Source organism: Mustela nivalis (genome assembly GCF_964662115.1).
Source record: "Mustela nivalis genome assembly, chromosome: 18".
NCBI classification, from domain to species: domain Eukaryota; kingdom Metazoa; phylum Chordata; class Mammalia; order Carnivora; family Mustelidae; genus Mustela; species Mustela nivalis.
Genome location: NC_139037.1, coordinates 3954442 through 3982038, shown reverse-complemented (window position 1 = coordinate 3982038; position 27597 = coordinate 3954442). Strand labels below are relative to the sequence as shown.

General features: G+C 54.6%; 1 protein-coding gene and 1 long non-coding RNA gene across 6 annotated transcripts; one reads left to right on the top strand and one right to left on the bottom strand.

Annotated features, from left to right (window-relative positions):
- Positions 1-3297: 3297 nt before the first annotated feature.
- On the bottom strand, positions 3298-4108 carry LOC309853428. The gene is made up of 2 exons (XR_014305670.1): positions 3910-4108; positions 3298-3770 (listed from the first exon to the last, which is right to left on the bottom strand). It is a non-coding gene; the product is annotated as an uncharacterized lncRNA (long non-coding RNA).
- Positions 4109-4121: 13 nt separating this feature from the next.
- On the top strand, positions 4122-27546 carry KLHL36 (kelch like family member 36). Of its 5 annotated transcripts, XM_082711379.1 has the most exons (7): positions 4278-4468; positions 7223-7301; positions 12453-13526; positions 15057-15214; positions 16993-17526; positions 18326-18445; positions 26580-27546. In XM_082711379.1, the coding sequence occupies exons 2-6, from the start codon at positions 7239-7241 to the stop codon at positions 18408-18410; spliced, it is 1914 nt and encodes a 637-aa protein (XP_082567505.1). In that variant the 5' UTR covers positions 4278-4468; positions 7223-7238; the 3' UTR covers positions 18411-18445; positions 26580-27546. The 5 variants fall into 5 exon arrangements, with proteins under 5 accessions (XP_082567507.1, XP_082567505.1, XP_082567504.1 ...); XM_082711378.1 differs by lacking the exon at positions 26580-27546 and having other exon boundaries at positions 18326-22165; XM_082711380.1 differs by lacking the exons at positions 4278-4468; positions 26580-27546 and adding an exon at positions 4638-4661 and having other exon boundaries at positions 18326-22165.
- Positions 27547-27597: the final 51 nt, after the last annotated feature.

Here is a 27597-nt window from a genome sequence, read left to right as displayed (position 1 = left end):
CCGAAAAGAAAGCAGCTGGCAGCCCTTTCAGCAAAACTTCTAACGCTCTGGTTAACTCTGGGCACGGACCCACAATGGCACGGGGGCTTTGTCCTGCTTCCTGCACTTGCCCTCTGCATGGTACTGGATGTGCTATGCAGTCCTTCAGGGCCTCTGCTTCCTCATCTGTAAAGTGGGGAGAACAGGAGCACGGACCCTGAAGGCTACCCCGAGGACGATGCAGGCCACTGAGGGAGTGGGGCACAGGGTCTGTGCGTTACCTGCCATTCACCTGGGCCTCGCTTGCCTGTGCCCCTCCCCTGCCCTTTTTTCGACCTTCTGTGAATCCAGATGACCTGTTCTTTACCAGGGACTCTCTGCTGTGACGTGGTTTTGAAGTATGGAGAAGAGTGACATGAGTCTTGCCTGTCCCTCTTTGGTGACAGTCTCACCTGCTCCATCTGGCCAGCGGTGTCACAGCTCCACACTCAGGCCCCATGCTTGGGGTTTAACGCTCTGAGATGGTTGGCTTGAAATTCTTAATAATTCTGTTTTGGGGGTTTGGATTGTGTAAGTGAGGCCGAGGGGGCAATGGAGCATGGGCTGGTGGGCTTGGTTCAGAGGTTTCCGTCCCTGTCACGCAGTGGGGACCTGGGCACAGGTGCAGGAAGACTTAGAGCCAAGCCTCTGGGCCCTTCCCACCAAATTACATGGCCCCAGGCGCTGTGGGGGTCTGTATGTGCTCCACAAGTACACCGCCCCCCTGCAAGGCACACGGCACAAAAACAGTTAATAAAAATCACCAGGACAGATCAAGAGAGATGGCAAAGAAAGGGAGTAGCTTTTTCCTGCTTTCTGATAAAGGGCCCTGCATTTTCATTTTGCCCCGACTCTGCAAACAAGGTAACTGGCAGCGGTTCCACCTGATGCACGAATCTCAGACATGTCAGGGGGTGGCCACTAGGACAGTTTTGTTGATTAGATTAGAGTCTTATTAGTACGTACTTCTCTGGCCCAGCAACTCGGTGTTATCATTAGAGACGTGCACATGGGCGTGTGTGTAAGAATGTTCACCCGTGTTGTTTCTAACAGTGAAAGCGGCCAGATGCCCCACGGTGAGGGAGGGTCCCGCACACGATGAAGGTGGAGGGCTCGATGCCACTGTCGGAAGCATATCGCAGGAGAGAACTTACTGGCATGAGAAAAACTCGTGATATTTGCAAAAGAGGAAAAAAGGCAGTTAGCAAAGGGCCTGTGCCATATGACTTCATTTGCATAGCTGCGTGGGGAATATATGCCTGGGGAACATACTGGGCTGATTTACACCTAAGTACTGACAGCTGTTCTCCTTGGGTGGGCGCTTTTTTTCCCTTCCAACTTCCGTGCAAGGAGTGCACCTCACCTTTACCGTGGCCCAGAGGCACGATGGTGCAGAGGGCAAGGTTAGTTTCGACCTGCAGAATGTGGGGCCCGACTATCTGGGTTCAAACCCCGCTCTGCTCCCTACAAGTTCTGTGACCTTGGGCAAGGGATTTCACATCTCTGAGCCTCATCTTCCCCATCCATAAACAGGGAAAGTAACAGTACCTGTTATAAGGGCAGGGAGCTTAGAGCCATGCACAGCACATAGTAAGTTGTATGTAGTGGGGTTATTTTCATAAAGAAATTACATAAGAGAAAAATCTGAAAATGCCACAATATTAACAATGATTATTTTGGATGGTGCATAAGTGAGTGGTTTATTTTTCCTTTTGGACGTTTCTGTCTTTCCCAAGGTAAGCATGCACTTCTTTTATAACGTGAAGAAAAATATTAAAGAAAAAAGAGGTGAAAAGGTGGTGTGCTAAGTGCTGGGGAAAACAGGACGAAGTCAGGTTAGCCACCTCTGCATGCTTTTCAGGCCAAGATCAGGAGTGGATTCTGGAGCTCGTCTCTGGCCCTAATTTCAGATGTCCTATCATATTGTGTACCTTCTCATTCATAAAGGATCCAACAGCTGGTGGACAGACGCTAATGCCAAATGATAGGGTCTCAGATAAAATACTGCAGTTAAAGCTCTCAGATAGATAAATATCCATACACATGCGGAGAAACATACAGATATTGTAACTCCATGGAGAAACATACAGATATTGTAACTACTTGTGTCATATCTATGCTTCTATTTACTTTGTATATAATATGTATATATAACGAGAGGGACTCTTTCACTAAGCTATTACAAAGAGTACTTGCCACCCACAGCCCCCAAATATAACCCCAAGTGACTGACCATGATATGATAATTGCTCATTTACTTGTTTGCCTCCCTCCCTAAAATTCCTGAATATGTCTTCTTTCTATCCCCGGCATGTACCACAGTGCCTGGCACATAATAGAAGTTTCCTAAAAGTCTGCTGAATGAATGGATGGATGAATGAATGAATGCGTTCAAGTAATAGCAGAGACTCATGGGTCAAGATACACAGAATGAGATGTGGGATTAGCTGTTTTGCGGTGGAGATAGGTCAAGGGAGGGTCAAAGATGAGCGAGTAAGACTTTATAGTAAAGATGAGGCCCAAGTAAAGTACTGGAGGGTGACCGTGTGCTTGTCCCCACAGAAAAGGGAAAAGAATTGAAAGAAGAGTGGGACTAGCATTCAGAGGACCCTCTAGGTGGTTCCGGGGTTCCTTTTACCCTAATTCCCTTTGAATTAAAAAGATACTTTCTGTACTTTCATTTCTCCACAAATTAAGGATATTTAATACAAATCCCAATTATCAAAAGTGAAATTTTTCTAAGTCCCATAAATGTAATGCTTTTCAGAAAAAAGCAGGGCGTGAATGGGTGGTGGGCTCAACAGGGGAGGGAAGGGCTAGCTGGCTCTGCTCTCGGCGGACCCCCTTCATAGGCGGCGAGGAAACAGGCTCCGATGTGACCTCACTCCCAACAAGGTGAGAGAGCTTACCCAGGCGAGCTTACCCCACCTGAGTGCAGGCCTTATTTTGTACCACAGGTGACAGAGAGCCACCACCACCCCACCCCCCACACCCCAGGGCAGGCAGCCTCTGGGGACAGGTGCTCCCCGAGAGTCCCTGAGTCCAGGTCCAGGCTGCTCAGGGACCACACGGTTCCTCGCTGGGAATTAGGCTATGGAAGGGGCCTGAGTTGAGTGTTGTGTGTAGCACAGAAAGGACAAAGACAAGCCTTGAGTATTTGCCTGGACATGCTAAATCCCCATTCCTGGTTTTCTTTTCTGTCCTGGCCCAGCTTTGCAGCCCTGAATCCTTTCCAGAGAAGGCAGGGAGTAGAAAAACAAGGAGAGAGAGGGCATTTAGTTTGTTTTTGTAACAGCTTTATTGAGATAGAATTCACATACCATAAGTTTGCCCTTTTAAATTGTACAGTTTAAGGGGGTTTGGTATATTCAAGTTCTACAACCACCAACAGCATGGAATTTTAGGACATCTGCATCACCCAAGAAGAAATCCCTTATACTTTAACCGTCACCCCCACACCCCCCCAACTCCTCAGACCCACGCAACCACCTGCCTACTTTGTCTCCATGGACTTGCCTGTTCCGGACACTTCATATAACTCAAATCCTGCAATCTGGGTCCCTTTTGTGTCTGACTTCTTTCACTGAGCCTAGTGCTTTCCAGATTCCTCCAAGCTGTACAGACAATGTCTGCGTGATGCTTAAATTCACTGGTCCCGCAGACATGTATTGGTTACTAAGCACCTACTGTGTGCCAGTCCTGGGGGCCCGGCCAGGAATAAGAGCGACAGTGAACTCTTTCCTGGAAGGTTTCTAGTGGGGAAGAGAGAAAATACACCAAGGGAATCAGTAAGTGGCTTGTGATATTCCACGGTGCAGAGAGCTGCGTGCAGTGCAAAGCTGGGAGTGATCAGAGCAGGAGTTGGGGGGTGGGGAGGGAAGGTGTCCTCACCTCGAGGGGCCAGCGGGGGCCTCCGCTTGGGGTGAGCACAGCGAACTGATGAGCTCAGCCTGGGAGCAAGTGCGGGAGCCAGGAGGCCGCCGCGATGACCCCTAGGGCTGCGCCGCGGACCGTGGCGGACCCCAGCGGGCGTTCCCAGGTGCGAGCAGGAGCGAGGGCGGAGACCGGGGCCTGCGGCCGACCGCGGGCGCCCCCACCACCGACCGCGCGCGCTGACCCCTCCCGCCCGCGCCCACGCACCGCCCCTCGCCCGGGCCCCGCGGGCCCCCCTCCCTTTCGGCCCCGCGCGCCGCCCCCTCCCCCTGCGCGCCGCCGCCCCCCCCCCTTCCTGGGCGCAGGCCCCGCCTCGCCGCCGCCTGAGCCCACCTCCTCGCGGCCGCCGCCATTGGCCGCGCGCGCCGCCTCCGCCCTCGGCCTCGCACTTCCTGGCGGAGCCATGGCTGCGCAGCCGGCCGGCCCCAGGACTCCCGCGACCCGGCCCCGCCGCCGCGCCCGCCCGGTCCCGCCGCCGCCAGGGGTCCCCGCGCCGCTCCCGTAGCGCGCCCTCCAGGTGGGCCTCCGCGCGCGCGTCGGGGGGTCGGGGTCGGGGGCCCGGGCGGGGGGCGCCCACCCTGGCGAGCACCCACCCCGGCCGCGCCGCCCCCTCTCCCTCCCGGCGTCCCCGGGTGCTGGGGGGACGCGGCGGGAGGGGGAACCGCAGGTGAGACAGGTGCGGCCTGCGCGGCCCGGCCCGCGCGGCCCAGGTGAGTGTCCCCGCGGGCCGCCGCGGGCGCCGGCCGGGCCGCGATCCGACTCCGCCTCCCTCCGCCGCCTCGCCGCCGGCTCGAGCCTGCCCGGCGGCCGTTGTGCCGACAGTTCGGCCCGGGGGTGCGGGTGCGGGCGAGCGGCCGCGGCGCCGCGAGACCCGGGGCTGGTGAGTCGCTGCGGCGTCCGAGTCCGTTTCCCGATCGCTGGGGTCGGCAGGTTCAGGCCAGAAGCCGGGAAGCGGCGCGCAGAGCAGGCTCCCCGGGGGCCCTCCGTCCGGATGTCGCCTCTGTTCCCGTGTTTACTCAGAGACCTGTTAACGCGGAACCGGGCATCGCCCCTGCCTCTGTGGATGGCCTTGACCCCTTCGTCTGCCTCCGCCGGGAAGCACGGGAGGCGGCTGACACCCAGCGCTCCTGCGCGCGTTGGCCCCAAACCGCTTGCCCCGAGACAAAAGGGAGCCTCCAGCAGGGGAAACTCTCTCAAGAAATCTTGGCCTAGAAACGAAAGCTTTCATCGCAGAGAGGGAACCTGAGCCCTGGCTGGCTGCAGGGGTGGTGGGGAGAGAGGGACCTGCTGCTTTCTGGGGTGTGACCTTGGGCGGGCCTCTCTAGCACCTGAGCCTGGGCGTCCGCTGTGATCGCGCACCTGTCTCAGAGTGAAGGTAGTACGGCCCGCAGGCACTGCGTGAATATTGGCTTCCTGCCCTTCCCTCCTGGACCCCCCTGGCAGCCCCCAGGCCGTTAGGTCAGAAGGGACCGGGTGCTACAGCTGGCCTTTGTCACAAAGTTGCAAGTTTGTCAAGAAAAACCTAGTTGTCCTTTCCTTTCCCCAGGGAGCTGCACAGGATGCACTGTGCCCCAGGTTACTCCCTTGGAAATGCTGGAGCCCCCACCCCCACCTCTGTGTGACCCCCATTATCTTGACACAGTGCTTGCTTCTTGTGACATTGTTTTATTAGCCAAGGCTGTTTGTTCAGTAGGTAACAAATGGACTCTTCGTAACTCAGAGAACAGGGGGAAATATTCCTCCTTAAACCCAGTCTGTAACATGTAGCTGGCATAGTCCTTCCTCTGTGCTCCTAACCCCCCCCCCCCCCGCCCTGTGGTCCCCCAAAGCCTGGCTCTGTGCTATGATTAGTGAATTAGTTGGCATTTCGAAGCGGGAAGAAACTTCCATGTTGCCTGATACTCCAGCCCATCCCATAGAGATGATTATGAGGTCTAGAGAGGTAGATGTAACCATTCAGTTTTATACTGGTCGTTCTAGGCAGGACATACTGCCTGTAGGCATGCTTTTTTTTTTTTTTTTAAGATTTTATTTATATGGCAGAGAAATCATAGGCAGGCAGAGAGAGAGGGGGAAGGAAGCAGGCTCCCCGTCGAGCAGAGGGCCCGATGCCAATCCCAGGACCCTGGGACCATGACCTGAGCTAAAGGCAGAGACTTTAACACGCTGAGCCACCCACGAACCCCACTTTTTTTTTTTTTTAATTTTATTTATTTATTTGACAGAGAGATCACAAGTAGGCAGAGAGGCAGGCAGAGAGAGAGAGAGAGGAGGAAGCAGGCTCCCTGCTGAGCAGAGAGCCCGATGCGGGACTCGATCCCAGGACCCTGAGATCATGACCTGAGCCGAAGGCAGTGGCTTAACCCACTGAGCCACTCAGGCGCTCCTTTTTTTTTTTTTTTAATGGACAGGCAGGGTAGCTTGGGGGTTGAGAGCAAGGATGCCTCCCTGGTTGTAGTCCCACCGCGCACCTCCTTCCTGTGTGACGCTGGGCAAGTGACCATATCACGATCAGCTTTCTCCTCCATAAACAGAATAATAGTTCTGGCCTCCTGAGGGTTTGGGGGGCATTAAATCAGTGAAGACCTAGGAGTGCACTTGTAGGAAAACCCCTGTGTCTAGAATGTGACTGTATTTCTTTTGTGGTTGTCATCACTGCGTCACAGCCTGGCCTTTGCTGTGATATTTTAAAAGTAAGAGACTCCCGAGCCCTGGGCCACAGTGAGCAGAGCTTGTGGGTAAAGGGCGCACGTCTGCCCACTTTGAAGCTGGATGGGCTTAGGTTGGATTCCCTGCCGTTTACCAGCTTTGCGACCTGGAGCCCAGTGTCCTCACCTGTGAACGGGATGTGACCTTAGCCTGGTGGAGTAGTTGGGCTCAAATGAGATCACACACATACATCCCTTAGCCGTGTTCCTGGGTCCCAGTCCAGGCTTTGAAATGGTAACTATTGTCATTATAATTTAGATCCAGCCCAAGGCTTCCAAGAAGAAGGCCTCCTCCGGATCCCGCAGATATTTGTGGGACAAGGCCTAAAAGCGACGTCAGGTTTTAGTTTATAAATGAACAAGGTTAGATGCTCCATCTGATTCTCATTCTAACCTGATTTTTTCCAACTCTGTGTCCGAGAGCTCTTGACAGTATACGGTCTTCTCTCCCTCTTTGCTCCTGTGGCCGCACCCTGGCTGTCGCTGAGCTCCCAGCAGAGCTGTGATTCATGAATGGCCTCGGGTTTGGTCTCCGATGCTCAGAGATCCCGTTCTCGTTCCAGGGCTGCGGTCTCTTCTATGATGGAGGGAAGCCGGCAGACGCGAGTGTCACGGCCCTACAAGATCAGCGAGTCCTCCAAGGTCTGTGAGTGGGGGCTCGCCGCGTGTGCAGGTCGCCTTAGCAGTATGGCGTTTTTCTGATGAGTTCGTGCCTGACAGACTGATTTTCTGTTCCTTCTCGGGGGTGGTGGTAATCTCCTTAATGATGAATCAGGGGAGGTAGCAGGGACACGGAATGGAAAACGTGCCCTAAACTCAGAGGAGTAGGCGGTGGAGGGGGGGACATTAGAACTACACCTTGACCCATTAGTTCTTTGCCTCAACCTGAAGACGTGGCTGGGACGAAAGAAAAGCCACGGGATGTCTGTCCCCACATGGGGCTCAGGAAACTCCCAAGGACACATCCATTGACAAGCCAGTCACCCACCTCATAGTGGGGGCAACATGTTGCCTGCCTGGCTGTTAAGGGCCCAGAATTTTCCCCCAGTCGTGACTTGCTGGGACCCTACGAGCAAGTGAGGGTGTGTTCCGCAGGGCCAGGCTACCAAACTGTGCTGTACTGGCCACATCAGGATCACCCCAGGAGATGGTGAGGGGAAAAGTATGGAATTAGAAATGCATATGCCCCACTCCATCCCTAACTGGCTAAATTAAAATCTGAGAGTAGGACCTGGGAATCTATACCACCAGTAGACTCTTCACATGGCTGGGAGCAACCCCTGTCCCCCAAAGTACTAGACATAAGGATTGGGGCATCGATTTGCAAGGCAATCTCTGTTTACATCTGTCCCTCTCTAAATATTAACAACACCCTCTTTTCTTTTAAAACGGCTCTCTTGGAGATTAATAAATGCTATGGTTACCTTAGATCATGCCTTTTCCTTTTTTTTTTTAAGAGATTTTATTTATTTGACAGTGAGAGAGTGCGTACAAGCAGGGGAGAGGGAGAAACAGGCTCCCCACTGAGCAGGGAGTCCAATGTGGGGCTCAATTCCAGAACCCTGGAATCATGACCTGAGCCAAAGGCAGTCGCTTAACCAGCTGAGCCCCCCCAGGTGCCCCCATTTCACGCATTTTCAATGCAGCCGCTATTGCTCCCAAGGGGCCACAATTGGTCCTTGGAGGTGCAGAAAGGATCCTACTCTTTTGTGTGTGTGTGATTAGAGCACAGCTATGCATACGGTTCATGCGCAGATATGCAGAATATATGTGGTCTTTAAATTGCACAGGAACTGTTAGGAAAAATAATCTTACAAAACTGGAAAAAAGATTAAGGAACAGCACTTTACAAAGAGAGTTGTGAGCAGCCTTTAGACTTGAGGGGAAAAAGGGGGCAGAGATTGTGCAGCTGTGCATGATAGGAAACCGGAGTGTAATTTTCAGGAGAAGTTGGTTCTCCAGAGAAGTGGGCTCCTGTTTCCGTGCGAGTTCCCGGGAAGGCTCTTGCCAAGCCCGGCTTTATCCGCTGTGAAAACCCAGAGCCGTCTCGAGGCTGTTTCAAAGAGGCTTTGTTTCGGATCCTGGCCACCGAGACAGGGTAGCTTTCTCAGTATGATAGCGCTAGAAGTCTCTGTCCCTTAAAGCCACATCCTGAGTTTGTTTCTGTCTGAACCTATCCCTTGGTTAGATGGTATTTAAGCTTCTAACTTTTTGTATTAGAGAAAGAGCCCAGATGGTAAGTGCATCTTCAGTTTTCCAGACGTTAACACATCAGTGTAGCCAGCACCTGTCCCGGTCTCCAGCTTCCAGGACTGGAGTTTTGTCTGCCCTGGAACTTCATGTAAATGGGACCCAGGGGGGTGGGTACGCCCGTGTACCTGGCTCCTTTCACTGGTTAGTCCGCTTCCGAGGCTTGCTGTGGTGTACAGGGAGGTGGTTCCTTCCCAGGGCACTAACGTCTTCCCTTCTGTGACGGCCACTGTTCATTTTTCTGCTCTGAAATGTCTTCATCCATTTTAATGGTGATTTTTTTTTTTTTTTTAATATGAAATACCCCTTTCTAGCATTCTGTCTGGGTTTGCTACTGAGTGGCTGTGTCCCTTCAACCGCCTTTGATGAAGGCACTAAAATGGGAAATAAATGAATGAACAGGATTAAATACCATCAACGAATGTAGGGGTTGGGCCTTCCAAATTACAGAAAACGCTGCGAGACTGTTACTAATGTCCCTTTAAAATTGGGAAGTCACGTTTGTCTGGTTTTTTCCCCCCCAAAGTTTTCATCTCTGCAGCTGCATGAAAATGACCAGAAACGGGGGTTGTAGTTGACACCCAGGTGAAGGGTGCAGTGTGCCTACTTAGCATGGAGACCCAGTTTTAGAGAGAGGGGCTGCCCTGCTCCCTGCTCCCGGGAGCAGATGGTCCCCTCGGCAGCTGTCATCTGGGGTTGTCCCCACCCCCCCGCCCCTCGGGGGGCTGTTTCTCTTTTCACACTGCAGATGGGGGTCCTGTGTACACCCATTTAAGTGTGGTGGTTCTGTGTCCCCACCAGCTTAGAGACTGGGCAGCCCGCCCACTCGATGCTCCTTGCTTCTCGGGATTTGGAGCCTTTGCCGTCACGAGTTAGCCTGCACTGCCATAGTGCTTTTATCCTTCCTTCCTCGGTTGCACGCCCAAGAGGGGCCCCCAAGCCAGGATCCCAGGCCCTTTCTGCTTCATTAGAAGCCCAAACCAAGGGCGCCTGGGTGGCTCAGTGGGTTAAGACTGTACCTTCGGCTCAGGTTATGATCCCAGGGTCCTGGGATCAAACCCCACATTGGGCTCTCTGCTTGGCAGGGAGCCTGCTTCCTGTCCTCTCTCTCTGCCTGCCTCTCTGCCTACTTGTGATCTCTCTGTCAAATAAATAAAACCTTAAAAAAAGAAGAAGCAGAAGCCTAAACCAGCCCAGCCTGTTGCACTCTCTCTGCCAGTGACCAGAATAGACCGAGAGACCGTGTGTGGGACCTCAGAGAAACTGTCCTGTAATGTAACAGCCATAGAGCCTGGCTCTTGGCGCTTGGAAGGGAAAGAAGCTTTGGACAATATGGGTCTGGTGTCCTCAGTGGAGTGTGAGAACATGGCCCGCGCCTGTGGTCTAGATGGGGTGGTTGGTGTGGGAAGTGGCCGGACCAGGTGGGGACCGGAGGGAAGGAAAGTACTGCTGTCACAGATGCGTGGGAGGCAGGAGGCAGAGAAGAGATGAGACCCACGCCATAGGGCATGGCTTGATAGGGGACCTGCAGGAACTCGGGGAGCCCTCAGCCCATCTTCCCTCGCCTGCACCCACTTTCCCTTGCAGGCTTAAAGCCCAGCCAGCCCTTGCCTCAGGCACCCTCAAACAGGCCGGTGACCTCGCGGATGTGTTTGGATGGCCTTGGTCTCCCTGTGCAGAATTTTGTGGTCGTTCCAAGGTCAATAAAGCAAGCAGCAGGCAGATCCTGAATGCCCAGAGCCTCACTGGTCTTCCACGGGTAGAGGAGCTGCTGTCTCGGTCTGACGCGTCTTTGCCTCCTCCAAAGCACATGGCAGGACCACAGCACTCAGTCCATGTCTCCCAACCGGAATTGCTAGAATTTATCCATTTAATTGTTCATATTAATTATTTTGTTAATTCTGCCATTGTGTGATGGTGAAAAGTTTGGGCTCTCGAATCAGACCTAGTTTTAAATCCCAGCTGTGTCACTCAGTCACTGTGGGGCTTTGGGCAAGTTTCCTCATCTCTCTGAGCCTCAGTTTTCCTCATCTGGGAAATGGGCATTGTAACAGCCCTTCCCTAAAGGGTCATCATGACCCTTGAATGAGCGAGGGCACAGCGTGGGACACATCTAAGCCCTGCCCGGGGAGAAGACCGTGCTCCTGCATATTCACGATTTCTCTCTTTTAGTCTCGGTGACGACTAGTGAAGCCATGTTTCTGAAAGGAGGAGCCCCAGAGCTCCTTATTCTGGAAGCATTGCAGAGTCTCTGGGACCAGACACATCCCTGGATCATCAGTAGAAGTGGAGGCGGGCGGTGGGGGGGGTTGTCCCTGAAGCATGGCTGGGTGCTGAGCACTTTTTAATAGAGAGAGAGCAGTCTTCGTCTGGGTGTGAGGCTTTGGTGGGCACTCCAGCTGTCCTGGAAGCAGCTCCGTGCCACAGTGTTTCCTGAGCTCCCCTTCCTGACTGCGAAGTGCCCTTTTCTCACTCGTGACACTGGGAAGTGGGGACTGAGAAGCTACTGTGGTTTCCCGAGACCACAAGCTAGTGAGTAGCAGAGCTGGGATTCAAACCCAGATTCTGTCTGAGTGTAGACTAGGCTGCCCGGAGCCACTTCACCTTTCTGATAGGACAGCAGGTTTTTCTCTTCTTCCTTTTTTAAATTAACATGTATCCTCGGTTGCAGAGGCACAGGTCTATGATTTATCAGTCTTACGTAATACCCGGTGCTGTTCCGTTACGTGTCCTCCTTAAAGGACAGCAGGTTTGACACCTGTTTGTTCAGGACCCACAGTGAGAAAGAAAGGGGGCAGGGAGAGAAGAAAGAAACGTTCCAGGAATTCTATTTAGAAAGAAGAGAGGAAGGATGAGAGACAGAAGGTAAGACTTTCAGAATTGTGTATCTAATGAGAGGAAGGGAATGCTAGTCAGTTCTTAGGAACTGCACCTGATATACCACATGTTTTTTAAAAAGATTTTATTTATTTATTTATTTATCTGACAGATCACAGGTAGGCAGAGAGGCAGGCGGGGGTGGGGGGGGGGAGCAGGCTCCCTGCTCAGCAGAGAGCCCGATGCAGGGCTCGATCCCAGGACTCTGGGATCATGACCTGAGCCGAAAGCAGAGGCTGTAACCCACTGAGCCACCCAGGGGCCCTGATATACCACATTTTTTAAAAAAAGATTTTATTTTTAAGTATGCTCTACACCCAACCTGGGACTTGAACCCCCAACCCTGAGATCAAGAGTCTCCTGCTCCTCGGACTGAGCGAGCTAGCCGCCCTGTTAGGACTGCCTTTGAAAAGAAAGAAGGAAAGCTGCAGCACGCACACACGCACACACGCACACACACATACACACCCTCATTCCCTGCAGGCTCTCTGACCTGCCGTTCTGTTCTCTTTCCCTGTGCTGTACGCAAGTGCTGGTCGTGGAGCACCACACGGACCCTGGGACCTCGCGGCTGGGAGCAGGGGCGTGGCGGGGGAGGGGTTGGCATGCTCCCCCCACCCCCACCCCGCGGTGAGCAGACCCCCTGAGCTGTGCTCTCCTCCGCAGGTGTACCGCTGGGCCGAGCACCCGAGTACGGTGCTGCAGCGGCTCAACGAGCAGCGTCTCCGCGGGCTCTTCTGCGACATCGTCCTGGTGGCGGACGAGCAGCGCGTGCCAGCCCACCGCAACCTACTGGCCGTGTGCAGCGACTACTTCAATTCCATGTTCACCATCGGCATGCGCGAGGCCTTCCAGAAGGAGGTGGAGCTCGTTGGCGCCTCGTACATCGGGCTCAAGGCCGTGGTGGACTTCCTGTACGGCGGGGAACTAGCGCTGGACGGCGGCAACATTGACTACATCCTGGAGACGGCGCACCTGCTGCAGATCTGGACGGTGGTGGACTTCTGCTGCGAGTACCTGGAGCAGGAGGTCAGCGAGGAGAACTACCTGTACCTGCAGGAGCTGGCCTCCATCTACAGCCTCAGGCGGCTAGACGCCTTCGTCGACGGCTTCATCCTGCGCCGCTTCGGCACGCTGTCCTTCACGCCCGACTTCCTGCAGAACGTGTCCGTGCAGAAGCTGTGCGCCTACCTGGGCAGCAGCGAGGTGCAGCGCGAGTGCGAGCACGACCTGCTGCGGGCCGCCCTGCAGTGGCTCACGCAGCGGCCGGAGCGCGAGGCCCACGCCTTCCAGGTGCTGGAGAACATCCACTTCCCGCTCATCCCCAAGAACGACCTGCTGCACCGCGTCAAGCCGGCCGTATGCTCGCTGCTGCCGCGGGAGGCCAACTGCGAGGGCTTCATCGAGGAGGCGGTGCGCTACCACAACAGCCTGGCGGCCCAGCCCGTGCTGCAGACCAAGCGCACGGCGCTGCGCACCAACCAGGAGCGGCTGCTGTTCGTGGGCGGCGAGGTGTCCGAGCGCTGCCTGGAGCTCAGCGACGACACCTGCTACCTGGACGCCGCCAGCCAGCAGTGGGTCAAGGAGACACCCCTGCCGGCCCGGCGGAGCCACCACTGCGTCGCCGTGCTGGGGGGGTTCATCTTCATCGCCGGCGGCAGCTTCTCCCGGGACAATGGAGGGGATGCGGCATCCAATCTTCTTTATAGGTATGACCCCCGCTGTAAACAGTGGATCAAGGTGAGATTAAAGCCGGATTACTTCTTTACTCTTGACGACTTTCGGTCGCTTAACCTAGCCTTGACTGCCCCCCCCCCCGCCCCTTCCCCTCCCCTTACCACTGCCCCAGGCCTGGGCCACCATCCTGTTTGGGCCTGACGATCAAGGGACAAGCACCCGTGGTTCCCGTGCTTCCCCGTGCCCGCACCCCACACGGGGCTCCCGCGTGCCGCTCGGCCGCTGTCTGCAGTCTCGGTCACCATCTGGAGCGGAGCTTGCTTGATAGAATGTTCTGGGGCTGCAGAAGTGCTCCCAGCCCACGCCCGCCGATAACCTAGTGCCCAGCCACATGTGGCGACTGAGTGCTCAGAATGTGGCCAGTGGGACTGAGACACCGAGTTCTCTGTTTATTTCCTTTTAACTGATTTATGTCCAAGTGGAAACGGCCACACGAGGCTAGCGGTCGCCGTGCCGGGCAGTGCCGGTCTAGAGGTTTGACCCGGAGTTCAGACCTCGTTCCCTTGTCTGAGAGTCTCCCTGGAGCTCCCCTCCTTGGGAGGGGTTTGGAGCTCCTTGAGGGTGGTCACCAAGGCTCACGCCTGCCAGCAGGTGTTGCACGTTCTGGGGTGTGTGGCTGTTGGCCACAGAATTGAGTTCACCCCCCGGCTTGCTAAGTCAGAGCTGTGGATTTCAGACTGGTCCTTGCCCTGCGGATTTCTGCTTCTGCCTCTGGAGACGGGGTGGGAGGGCATGTCCTTCTAAGGTCCGAGGCTGCTTGGCGCTCAGGGCGGTTGGCAAGCGCCTGGCACAGGGGAGGTGGGCCCTTCTCTTCCAAACACTGCCACAGGCCACGACCCTAGAAAGTCAGTCTGTCTTTCTACCCACACTTCAGTGTTTTTATTTAACTTGGTGGGGTTTTTTGTTTTTATTTTCTGGGCACAAAACTCAGAATGGACTCTGATGACCTTTCTGTTTTATTCTCAAAAAATAAAAATCTGAAACCCACCCCCACCCCCCAAACTAGAAAGTGGCTCCCAGCTCTGGAGCCCGTGCTTAGCAGCTTTGTAGCGGGGACAACCTGAAGTCCTCCGGGACTGTGTTCATTTCTGTGTTGTGCCTACGTTATTTAAAAAAAAAAAAAAAAAATCTGGTCTTCTGCTTTATAGTTTCCCATTGATTGCTGTTAACACGCTGGCACTCAGCATTAATTTGAAAAGTATCTGATGTGGGGAAGAGTAAAAGGAAAGATGAAACTGGGTGTTCCGTGGAACTCAAGTCCACAAGGTTAGCCATGTGGCCAGACGAGTTAGGGAAACTGTGTTCTCCATTCCCTCCTTGGGGACTTGCAGTGCCCGGGGGTTCCTGGGAGCTATGAGAAGTCCCTCTCAAGAGCCTCCCCATGCTTCAAGTTCATCCATCTTCCTTCTCCGAAACACACTTGGCCACCGCTTGACCCTCCTGGGCTGTGTGTTCCATAGAACTTCTGGGAATGCTCACTGTTGATGTCGTCCGGGTCTGGGCAAGGGAAGGTACAGGTGTCCCCCTCCGCAGGTGGCTTCCATGAACCAGCGCCGCGTGGATTTCTACCTCGCCTCCATCGAAGACATGCTGGTGGCTGTCGGTGGCCGGAACGAGAATGGAGCTCTTTCTTCAGTGGAGACGTACAGCCCCAAGACCGACTCCTGGTCCTACGTGGCTGGCTTGCCCAGGTGATGGGGGGCTCTGTGGTGGTCTCCTCCAATAGGGATGACTTGGTCCACCTCGTTTTCTAGATATTTTGATCTTTATTCCAGAAAAAAATCTCCGGGCTTGTAAATAACCGTGAGCAGAATGTGGGGACAGAGGGCATGTCGGTGACCAGTCAGGGCTCTGGTCTCTGACCATCCGGGTGCGGGGGTCAGCTCTGCCGATCAGGTGGCTCTCCCTCCATGTCCGAGTCTGTTCGCTTCCGGAGTTTCAGGAAGAGGGTATCAAGTTCAGACATCGAGGGCTTTCCGAGGAACGTCCCCGAGTGTGGGCTTGGGTTCTGAGAGGTGACAGATTTGTGACACGAGTCAGTGTCCTCCCCTGGGTCTCTCCTGCTTCATCTGTACAGTGGGTGTGTTCACACCTGCCCCACAGGGCTGTCAGGGCGAGAAGCCCCTACACATGGCACCAGCATCGGGGAGTGCCCTAGGGCTTGGGGTCGTTCTCCGTCGCCCCGCCGAGGTGTGCGCGGAGCAGCGCTGGTCCTCATCCCAGATCCAGCAGAGCATGCTTGCCGCTGGTAGTAACTGAGCCTGCAGCTCGCTCTGCGAACAGACTTGCTGTGGGTCCCGGGCAGCCACCTTGCACGGGTCCCCGGGAGCTAGCAGGGCACGCGAGCGCCCACGTACTTTGTCATGCAAACCAAGGTGGCAGCGAGCGGGGAAGGTTAGGCGTGTGAACGCCGACCGTGTTGGAGGCAGACCAAAACCTGTGGCCTACTTGGGTTTAGGTACTGTTTTTTGTCACCTGATTTCACAGGTGGAGAAGTGAGGCTTCACAGTAGTGGTTAAGAGCGTCTGCTGCCGTGTGGGCCGGCCGGTGTCACTATGTACCTAAACGCCACAACCACTTGGGTTTTTTCTTTCTAAACGGGCCTGAGCCGTACGAGGTTGGAGGAAATGTGGCCCGCGATGCCGTGCTCGTTGGTGTGTGTGTGTAACGGCACCTCGGTGAACCCGCAGCCCTACCGAGAGCTGCCTGGGGCTGCGGGAGCCTGGGGCTGCCCTCCCGCCACGCAGCCGCCACGCAGCCGCGCTCCTCCGTCCCCTTCCCTGCTCCTGTCCCCTGTGTTTGCACTTGGGTTTTGTTCTTTACTTTTTGGTTATTACCTGAACTGCATTTTTTCGAGAAAACTGAACATTGAGCAGAAGGTACAGATGTTCCCATCGACCTTCCCCTTGGAACCTACTCCCCCTCCCCCCCCCCCCCCCCGTTGGTGGCATCCTGAAGTGGCGAGCTACATTTGCTACAGCCCCGAGGGGCCACATTACCTGGGGGGCTGCCCCGAGTGAGGGCTCACGGTCCGGTCTGTGCTGTATGTTCTGTGGCTCGGGACAGAAGTGTGGCGACACGTGTCACACAGAGCATCTCTTGTGCTCCGCAGTCCGTCCCGCCCTTACCGCGAGCCCCTCCCGTCGTCTCCAGAATGTCAGAGTTGAATTGTACTTTGGTTCTTGTTTGAGCAGGGGCCTGTGTGTGCCTCGATGGCACAGCCCCGTGGTTTTCCGGAAGGAGCAGCCTCGTCTTTCTCCCCGCCCCTGCCCCCGGGGAAGCGGAGCGTGTGGCAGAGCCCCACGGCCTGGGGAGCCTGTTTCCCCACCCGGCCAGGCCCCGCCTTGCCTAGTGACAGCTGTGGTCTGTGAGGCGGGCACGGGCTGCCTGCCCCCTGCGTGGTCCCCAGCCCGGGCCCAGCGCTGAGCCCCCTCTGTCTCCGCCCGCCCCCTGCCCCGTCCCTCCACAGGTTCACCTACGGCCACGCGGGCACCATCTACAAGGACTTCGTGTACATCTCCGGGGGCCACGACTACCAGATCGGCCCGTACCGCAAGAACCTGCTGTGTTACGACCACCGCACAGACGTGTGGGAGGAGCGGCGGCCCATGACCACGGCGCGCGGCTGGCACAGCATGTGCAGCCTCGGCGACACCATCTACTCCATCGGCGGCAGCGACGACAGCGTGGAGTCCATGGAGCGCTTCGACGTGCTGGGCGTCGAGGCCTACAGCCCGCAGTGCAACCAGTGGACCCGCGTGGCGCCCCTGCTGCAGGCCAACAGCGAGTCGGGGGTGGCGGTGTGGCAGGGCCGCATCTACATCCTGGGCGGCTACAGCTGGGAGAGCACCGCCTTCTCCAAGACCGTGCAGGTGTACGACCGCGAGAAGGACACGTGGGGCAAGGGCCCCGACCTGCCCAAGGCCATCGCCGGCGTGTCGGCCTGCGTGTGTGCCCTCAAGCCGCGGCTGGAGGACAAGAAGAAGAAGGGGAAGGGCAAGAGGTACCAGGACCGGGGCCAGTGACCCCCCCCCCCCCCAACCAGGACTTCGTAGCGTCCTGGAACCATGATGTACTTCTTAGCAGCTTTTCTTTCTTTTTTTTTTTATTTTTATTTTTATGATTCTTGGTATTTCTATGGTATCACAGTAACCGATTAAATATTCTATATAATTTTACATATTATCTTGCTTGACTGCTTAACCCTGGGCCCAGGCATGAACTAGCCCCTCATATCTGCATCGGCGTTCTTCCCTCACCTGCCCGAGGGGGCCTCCTCCCCATCCCCCCCTGGGGCAGGGGTGACGTGAAATCTTGGCCCATGGCACTGGGGGCCATGGTGGGGCCAGTTCGGAACCCCCAGTCCACGCCTCCTTCAGCTTGGCTGAACTGTTAGACAGATTCCTGGGCCCTGCCTCAGGATTATCCATCCTAAAACTACCAGCAGTAGGGGTACCGGGGGTGCTCCGAAGCTATAACCAGGTCGCGGGCAATGTCAAGTGCGTTCTTGTTAATGAGTGGGGACTCGGAGACCCTGACGGGGCAGGACCTGGGACTTCTCACCGGAGAGATGTTCCTGCCAGGATTTCCTGAGCTGGTGACTCTTGTTTCTGAGTTGTCCTGTCCCCCTGATGGGTAATCTTCCTTAATTCTAAAAGGGTCTAGGTAATCAAGAAACTGGAAAAAAAAAAAAAAAAAGGCATGAAACTCTTACATTTTTCTGTAATTTGTGCACTTTTTTCCCCCCAGAACCCACTTCTTAACTTACATTACTGAGCCCCCCAAATCTGTTCATTTCTCAGGAAAGAAAAAGTGTCCATCCTAGAATTTGCTGTTGTTTTCTCTGGCTTAGTTCCAAGAAGTCCTCGACAGCCCCTCCGTGAGTGAGCCGAGCACACCTTTCTCCTGGAGGAGGATGTCAGGTACCCGCCCCACCCCCAAAACTCAGCCGTCCACTGCGAGGTCGTTTTGTGCTGCTGGGCAAATTCTGTAACAAGTCTTAGCTGTTCCCTCATTCATTGCGCGGTGGGTCACAATCACTGCCGCCCAGGGCTCGGCTCCTTCAGTCCATATAAGCTGTTAATGTGCGTTGAGCACCTCCTGGGACCTGGGACCGCTCCGCGCTAACTCCCGCAGGTCTCACTACCAGGGTGTGCCCTCGGAGGAGAGCTGGGGACGGGGACTCCCACCCCAGCTCCTGTGGGCACAAGGATGGGGGAGGAGAAGTGCACTTGCTGAGGGAGGCGTTCCCGATCCAGCCTTGGCAAGGATCTCACTGCAGAGATGAGAACATCTCGAGATTTATTGTTAACCTTGGTACTAAACTCTGAATCTCCGTTAACGTAGTTACTTTAAAAAAAAAATGATCTCTTTACTGTACTTGCTTTCCTTCCCCTTGAAGGATTACTGTGATTTTGAGGGGCTTCGGCACTGAAATCTTCAGTACCTAAACCCGTCCCCTGTGTTGTTAGTGGGGTGAGCGGTCTGCTGACTTAGCTAGCTCTGTGCACGTGGAAGTCCCTAGAGGCTTACAAACTGTTGAGAGGTTCTGCCAGGCATGCAAACAATCAAACCAAAAACAAACTGTACACTCTTCTTGGAGCTCCACAATACTTCAGTGAATTAAAGGCTCTGAGAAGTCCCACGTTAACTGTTAACCTGCCATCACTCCACCATTGCCAAACTTCACTGAGCCCGAAAGCCTTTTTTGTCTCCTGCCTTGTCCAGCCCTCCACAAACGTGTTTTGCAGAACTTCTGCCAACTTTGGATAGCTTACCCTCTTCCTATTCCAGGAAAAGTGTTGCTAGTAGAGGACCCTACAGAAGGCATGGAACCCGTGGTCTGTTCTCAGTCATGAACAAAGAGGTGGTGGTTTAACCAGAGTCCGGGATCAGGTGGGGAAGAGCAGGTAGATTCCATGTGTGCTTTGGGGGAGCAGGATGGCTTTGACCTTGGGAAGAGGAGAGCCGCCCATTTTTAGCTCAAGCCAGCTCTTTTATTTCTGACTACCATGACGTGTCCGCAGACCAGGGTGCAGTGCTGGTCACTATTCAGATTGTCTTGTGCCTTGTGGACTCCGGACAATGTCTCGCATCTCCTCCCTCGTGCCACCCTGAAGGCAGTTTGTCATTTGCATGGTTTAGACCCCAATATTGTTAAGGTTGCGAGGCTTCTCCCGATCGTTGGTGGTTTCCCTGTGCTAAGGAATGTTGTCGAGACCGTCGGTGTCTGTGGAAAGGAGCGTCAACGACCAGGAGGCAGCAGCTGCACAGACACTGGCCTGCTCGGTGGTGGGAGCCGTGACAGGTCGTTGGCGTCCCGTGTTGTTAAGGTGGCAGCTGCCCTGCGGTGCTGTCCAGCAGAGAATGGGGGACAGTGCTGCGTAACCCAGATGGGCAGTCGGCTCGGGGCTGCAACCCAGCAGATGGCTGTTTGAGCAGCAGTAGCAGTGACACGGTTTCCAAGCCTGGTGACAGAGGTCGGGTTCTCGTAGACCGTCATCTTGAAATGCAGTGGCACCGTCTGCTGCCTTTGAGGACTTTGGAGAAGGCGGGGATCGTTTCTTTCGAGCTTTCAAGATAAGCATAGTGGGCTTTCCTACAGGTTTTTTGCGGGGGGTTCTCATTTTTAAAGAACTGGAGTTTCCGCTTCACATCAGCTGTTTAGTTTTGAGTTTGGTCCTTACCCAAGTCTGGAAACCTGTTGGCCTAAGACGAAGATGTCATTCTAGAAGGGAGGGGAAAAGAGAGCGGGAGAGTTCGTGGCTCCTGCCCGTGGTCTCCCTAAGGCTTGAATAGACAGAGGTTGTCTCAGGGACTTGCGTGCCCTTCTGGCTCTGGCTACTTCGGGATTTTTAACGTTTTAGTTGTTAAGTGGTCACATTTTAGCATTTTAGAAAGACTGCAGGGTAGGACTTTCAGATCTTGATCTGGGCAGAACACCTGGGTGTGTGAATATGTTCTGAAATACAATCACCGAAAAGCGGGTCTCCCAGTGACTTAGTAGAAAGCCCAGAGGCCAGCCCTAGGGGTGTTCAGTTTTGGGTGGAGACCCAAATGCCAAAGTGAGTGGGGTTCCCGTCCCTCCCCTGCGCTCCAGGGTCCCGCTCTGTGAACAGAGCTCGGGAGAGCTAACCTGCGGTTCAACATCGCTGGCCCCTCAGGGGACCTTCCAGCGCTTTGCAGCAGTGTGGGAAGTGGAAGGCCTCCACCCCCGCCCCGGGTAGACCTACCAGCTTCCCCTTTACCCTGCTGGTCCTCGGCCGTGGCTTAGCCCAGCACCCGCCGGAGGAGAAGCTCCAGGGCCTTCTGTCTCTCGGAGCTTCCCTGGAGTCTCGGGCAGTTTCAGCCTTGGCATCTTCAGAGGGGGAGGGGAGGGGGCCGTGTCCTGGCCTCCAGAGGAAACCTCTGGAGTGTAGGCCAGCTCCACTGGCCCTCGGAGATCCTGCCCTGCGCGTCTGCCAAGCCTGGCAGTTTTTAAAGTTTTTTGAAATGTTTTGATACTTTTTGATACCATTTGCTAATAACCGTTTTGTAGGTCGTTGCCGGGGTTTTCCACTTCCTGTTACCCCCTGCCCTGCCCCCAGCCCCTTGAGCTTGCACTAGACAGCAGGTGCCCTGGGGTCCGGGCCGGGGCCTCGCCCACCTCCAGTGGCTTTGTCTTGGATCTTCCTCTCCTCTGTGGCTGTGATCAGATACAACCCTTGAATTTTGTAAGGTCATGGGTCTCCCCTGCCAAGCCCCGCCCGGCCTATGACCGTGACCGTCTCAGGCTCCAAAGTGAGCAAGAGGGCACCGATTTGCCAAGAAGGCACTCTCATTCCCCTAAGGTCCTCTTTGTTTCTCCCGAGGCTCCTACCTCAGCCGTGTGTGTGCACAGAGGTGAAACCATCCCTGAGGACTGACCCACGTGTCGCCTTTCTCATACCGGTCATTGCTCAACCCCGGGCGTGCCTGGGTCCCTACCGGCTTCTGTCCACCCCTCTTAAAGACATTTTCAGCACCAACTCTGTAACAGCAAACCGCCCTGCACCGGATGGAACAACTCCCCTCAGCTTGGAGGCGAATTCCGCTCTGTTTGAACAGGAATAGAATTTATGGCTTCTGGGGGTATGTTGGGGTCTCAAGAAATTGTGTCTTTCCGTTGCCTCAGTTAAAAGAGGTAAACCAGTGTACGAATGTGGTGGAACGCGGCAGAGGGCATCCACCTTCATGGCCGTTCTCTTTGAGAAAAGGAGCTCAGCTTCTCATAGGGACTTGATGCCACCTTCTTACGTTTGCTTGCGATGGAAGGCTGACTCAGATCCTTCGGGGTTAACTGTAGTCAGTCATTACCACCACCCCCTCACCGCCCCCTCCCTTTCGAAATTAGTAAGATATTTGACGATTAAGCGATTTGTTGGGTATGTTCTGGCTACTAATGTTACCAAAATCTGTAATTGTGTGTATGTGTGTTTTAATCTGTTGCTTTTGTATTTGTAATTTTATGACACGCGAAGGTTTTCTGTGTCTTATCTCTTTTTAATTAATTTTCTGCACGTTGGTTTTTTTTTTTCCTTTGTTTTTAATTCCGTACAGAATATTCAGTTCTCAAAACACATTAAAATGATTTGCCTGCTAGGGTATGGTTTATTTTATAATTATATTCCTAGTCTTGTGTGGTTATTGTAATGATCTTCAGGCCTGTTTTTTCTGTCCGGTCGAAAAAGAACCCTTTGCATGTTAAGCCCAAATATAATTTGGAAATTAACCAGACTGCCTTTTAGTGCTGTGGGAAGCTGGGACATTTCGAGGCTGCTTTCATTGTGCTTCTAATTACTATATTTTGCCAGGAATTTCATTCAAATCCTTGATTGCAGGACGAGGTCTGTGACCTGAAATGAAGCTGTTTGCTTAAATTTGTGTCAGTTGGGGTAATTCGATTAGAGAAGAAAAACAGAAACCAAGGGAAACCTAGCTTATGGCAAGCAGTTTATTATCTTTATCGGAAAAATAGCGTAACATTTCTATAAGAACAGAGTTGGCTCCATGTCTGCTGAGGCCCAAGAAGGAAATGTGGCCCCGCGCTCGCCCCAGGGGTTTCACAACCAACCCCGCCCCGCCCCGCCCCGCCCCAGCGGATAAGCCCAGTCAGAGTTGGGACACCTTTTCCCTGTACCTTTAGTAACTCAGCTTTGGGAGGTGGGAGGGAGGTCCCTGGCACGCCCGTTGCCCCCGGGCCTGGACCAGAATTTGCCATTGAGCTGCCCGAAACAGGACCCGAAACAGGACCCTGGCCGCCAGATGCTAATTCGGTGGGATTCTAGAATCTCGGGTTGGAATTGGCACTCTTCCCATTTTCCGGGTGAGCACTCCAAGGCTTGGGTCACATCAGCGAAACCCTAAGTCGCATGACCTTCCAGACCCAGCTGCTCTGTGCCGGTCTTGTCTTGGGTTCCCTGGAAGCCAGAACTTCGGGCAAGGCCGGTGAGTTACATGGGGAGGTGGTCCGCAGAAGCTGGAGTGAGACAGGAAGGGGGAAAGGCTGATGGGCAGGAGCTTTCTCTACAGCTGAGAAGGAAACCGCTCCCGGGCCGTGGCTGGGAACGGTAATAAGCATTTACTTGGAGGACAAATCTGAGGGGTGACTGGGCTCTGCGGGGTCACTCTGCCCTGGGCCTCACGTGTGAGCGGGGTCAGGTGGGGCTCTGAGAGGCTCACTGCCAACTGGGGCTCCTCCAGCCCCCCTCGCTCAGGCCGCCCTCCCCCTCCCGCCCCTTTGCTCTCTGGTTTCTCCACTTGGTGACCTTCCCCCACTTCTAAAGATTTTTTATTTATTTATTTGACAGAGAGAGATCACAGGTAGGTAGAGAGGCTGGCAGAGAGGGAGAGAGAGAGGGAAGCAGGCTCCCTGCTAAGCAGAGAGCCCGATGTGGGACTCGATCCCAGGACGCCGAGACCATGACCTGAGCCGAAGGCAGTGGCTTAACCCACTGAGCCACCCAGGCACCCCCCTTCTGTCCCATGGCAGCCAGAGGCTCCCAGAGCCCACGGCCCCAGGGTGGTGAGCAACAGCCTGGAGTGTCAGGGAGCACCTCTGCAGCTCATCGAGGCCACCCCGTCCGGGTTTGGGGGTGCGAAGCGTAGGGGACACCTGTTGCTGGAACAGAGACAGTGAGTGGCCGTAGCAGAGGTGTTCGTGCATGTCGACCCCAGGAAGGAGAGTGGGAGCCAGCTCCTCCGTGTCTGAGAGACCTCGGGCGCAGGCAGAAGCGCCGTGGCAGGGGGAGCCGGCATGTGCCGCTGCTGGAGCTGGGCTGTAACCCCGGTCGGCCAGCCCGGCCTCTTGCAACTCTTCCAGCTGCTGAGAATGACCACCATTCGGTCTCCATGTGAGGTTTTGTGTCCCAAAATCCCCCCGGATGCACATTTGTGACGTCAGGGGCTCACCAGAGAGGTCCGTAGCTGTCCCCGGCCTCAGAGATGGCGGGGGGGCAGCAGTCTGTATGGGGCTGGGCGGAAGGCAGAGTGGGGGCACAGGCCCATCTCTTTGGAGCCCCACACGGACAAGGTCCTCACCACCTATCACCCAAGGCTGGGCCATCATCTCAAGGACCTGTTCTCATCCTTGAGATCACCTTCTCTGAGCACCCAAACAGCTCAGCTTCAAGGCACGAAGCTGTTGCACTGTGCCTGCCAGTCACCACTGCGGGGGACTGGGGAAACGGTGGCCAGTGGAGAGACAAGGCCCCACAAACACTGGTCAGGTAGGGACACCCTGATCCGAATGCACTAAAACCCATTGAACTCGACTCTTTTAAGGGGTCAGTCTTATGAGATGTGAATTCTATCTCAACAAAGCCGTTTATTTTTTTTCTCTTACGATTTTGTTTATTTGACACAGAACACAAGCAGGGAGCAGCAGCAGAAGGGGAGGGAGAAGCAGGCTTCTCACTGAGCAGGGAGCCCAACACGGGGCCTGATTCCAGGACCTTGGGACCGCCCCCTGAGCTGAAGGCAGATGCTTAACCACTCAGCCCTAGATCTTTTCACTTTTAAAAGCCGCACTTCGGGAGTGCGCCTGGCAGCGGATGGAAAGAAAGGCACCGAGAGGGAGCTGGGCCCGTCACAGAAGGCCTAGACAGAGGAGGGAAGTGACCTGCCCTGTTTTCAAAGCATAGTCTGGGCCTGTGGTGGAGAGCAGGGATGGGGCAGGGGCCGGGGAGGACGAGGGAGCCGGCTGTCCGCATGCCGACTCTGCTGGCCGGAGCGTTCCCTGAGAGACCCCGCCCCCCAGGAGGGGCCATAGCTGCCCTGTCCCTCATGCCCTGAGATAAACAACAAATGACATAGACCTGGAGACATCTTCCTTGTAGCTCAGAGCTCCGTGGATCAGAAGAGCGGCCGGTGCCCACCTAGGAGGTCCTACTGCATCCCAAGGTGGCTTAGTCAGGGTCTCTTGCAGGGGTGGGGGGGGCGCGGCCTCACATCACACCACTCAGGAGGGGAGACTGGCCCCTGCTGGCCCGTGCTGGCCCCGTGCACCGCGCACCTGACCTTTCCCACCTGGGGTCTTAGAGACCGCTGAGCTCTCACCTGGCAGCTCAGGCCAACCCTGTTCCAAGACAGGAAGTAGAAAGTGCCTCTGTCCTTTTCTTAAAATTTAACTTACAGGGGCACCTGGGAGGCCCAGTCATTAAGCGTCTGTCTTCGGCTCAGGTCATGATCCCTGCGTCCTGGGATCGAGCCCTGCACTGAGCTCCCTGCTCAGCAGGAAGCCTGCTTCTCCCTCTCCCACTCCCCCTGCTGATGTTCCCTCTCTCGCTGTCTCTCTCTGTTAAGTAAATAAATTAAATCTTCTAAAAAATTAAAAAAATAAAAATTAACATACAATAAAGTATCCTCTTTGTGTACAGTTCTGTGAATTTTATCAAAAGGCCAGGCAGTCGTGGACTGTAGAAACTAGAGCCCAGCACTGGATGAAGGGAGAAGCGAAACGGCTGTAAGCGTACAATGAAGTATTACTCAGCCGTGAACAGGAATGACGCTGTGATCCAGGCTACAATGCAAAGGGCCAGAATGGACAAATTTAGAGAGCCAGGAGGTAGATTAGGGGTTGCTCAAGGCTGGTGTAGGGATGACAGGGATAGGAAGCAGTAGCTGATGGTACCAGCTTCCTCCTCACAGTGATGAAAATATCCTAAAATCAGCGGTGCTTCTGGGTGCACATATCTGCACCCATTGAAAAAAAATCCTTGAACTGTACGCTTCAATGGGGCCAACTCTGTCGATGGGAATTCTGTCTCGATAGAGCTAGTTCCCTAGGATTAAGCAATAATTCAGTCCATTCCCCGAGTTCTGAGCTTGGTGTCCCAAATAGCTCCAGGTTGAGAGCCAGGAGACAAAGCTCCCTGCTTGGGTTCTAAAACGGGACAAAATGATGAGAATAGAGGTAGCCTTCAATTTGGACCTGTGGGGTGGGGGGAGCTCAGGGCATCCTCCAAGAGCACCTTAGGGCAGGGCTCCTCAAACCATGGTCTCCTTGACCAGCGCCATCGCCATCACAGGGAACACCCCAGAACACTCAGCGCCTCCTGGTGGGTGTAACGGGCTCGATTGTGGACCACTGCCCTCTGGAGGTGCCGTCTCAGGTCTCCAGCCGCACGTCCTCCGGGGCTGTGGGTCTTTGCCAAACCAATGTCACTGGCCAAAACCTGAACCACAGGGCTTCTCTCTGGCCAAACACAACCCAGTCTAGGGGTAGCTGCAGCTTCCAGCTTCAAAGACTGGAAAAGGTCTTGGAGCAAACTTCGGCCGGGCCGCGCACCTGCTGCATCGCAGAGAAAGTGAACCACGCCTGTGGGCTGCCTGCTGACGTGGGCAGGAAGCTGCCTTGCGGCCCAGCCCTTTGACTGAGGTCCAGCCTCCTCCTGCTCCACAGGTCACTTGACCAGGCACGCCACAGGAGTGACTCATCCTCCCCGGGGGCGCGGCCCCACTCCTTCAATCATGGCAAGGCGCTAAAAATACAGGCAGCTCCAAACTTCTAAGCTCTAGGCCTTTTTTTTTCTGTTCCAGGCTGAGGTTCAAGAGACCCAGATCCCCATCCAGTGTTCCTAACGTGGGAGCCTGGAGCAAGGCTTCGCTCAGTGCCTCCTGTTTATGGAACGACACTAGATCTCCCTGTGATGTCCACAGAGCGTGGGCTGTGAGTCATCAGGAAGGCAGTTTTTGGCTATGGCTCGGTCCATAACCCCGGACAAGGTACCTCATCTCAGATCATCTGGGGCCATGAGAGGAGATGGCTGGAGGCAACTCGTGTCCCTTGGCGTGACCGGCAGAACCCTGGTCCCCTAAGCAGCTACTTAAGGGGCTCTGTTGGCACAATTCAATTTTGCTGACCCTCCTTGAGAAGATCGGATCTATGTAGGTGACCAAAGTCGTGCACTGGTTTTGAAAGTTTAAAAAAATGAAATAAATAATTCTGGTCGGGAAAGGTTTGGGAAATCCTGGGGACAAAATCTTCCTCTTAGAGACTCACACCAGGGTACACATTTGTATATCACAGCCTCCAAAAGGCCCATTAGATACCCACCTAACTTTGCTTAACCCAGTCTTTTCCAAAACTTGTCTGCCCCTGGCCCCTGCCCACTTTGTGCTCTGCTAGTAACAGCAGACACTGTGTCAGCACATTACCCTTTGGGAAATGGAAAGCTGAAAGATTTCTGTGTCCCATCAACCCTGACCGTCAAAGAGCAAGGGCTGGTTTCATCCCTCACATGGAAAGATGTCACAATAATATCAAAGGAGATATTTGTAGAAGACTTTGTAAGATCTGTTCCCCCAGGGAGGGCACTGGTTTGATGTGGTTACTGTGTTTCAAGATCTGGCTTTCAATTTTGGAGGTCTAGAATCTTGATTTAGTTAATGCATCTGTGCTGGTTAATTTTTATGTGTAAATTTGGCTGAGCTGCAGTGTCAAACATTATTCCGGGTGTTTCTCTGCAAGTGTTTTTTGGTGAGATTAATAACAATAAAATTGGCGGACAGTGAAGTGAAGTAGGTTGCCCTCTATCGTTGTGATGGGCCTCATCCA

What these genes read in the sequence shown, in the direction of transcription:
- KLHL36 (XM_082711379.1), top strand. Translation starts at nt 7,239, where the DNA reads ATGATGGAGGGAAGCCGGCAGACGCGAGTGTCACGGCCCTACAAGATC. An exon ending in AGATCAGCGAGTCCTCCAAG is followed by an intron (nt 7,302 to 12,452) that starts GTCTGTGAGTGG and finishes TCTCCTCCGCAG; the next exon opens with GTGTACCGCTGGGCCGAGCA. An exon ending in GCTGTAAACAGTGGATCAAG is followed by an intron (nt 13,527 to 15,056) that starts GTGAGATTAAAG and finishes CCCCCTCCGCAG; the next exon opens with GTGGCTTCCATGAACCAGCG.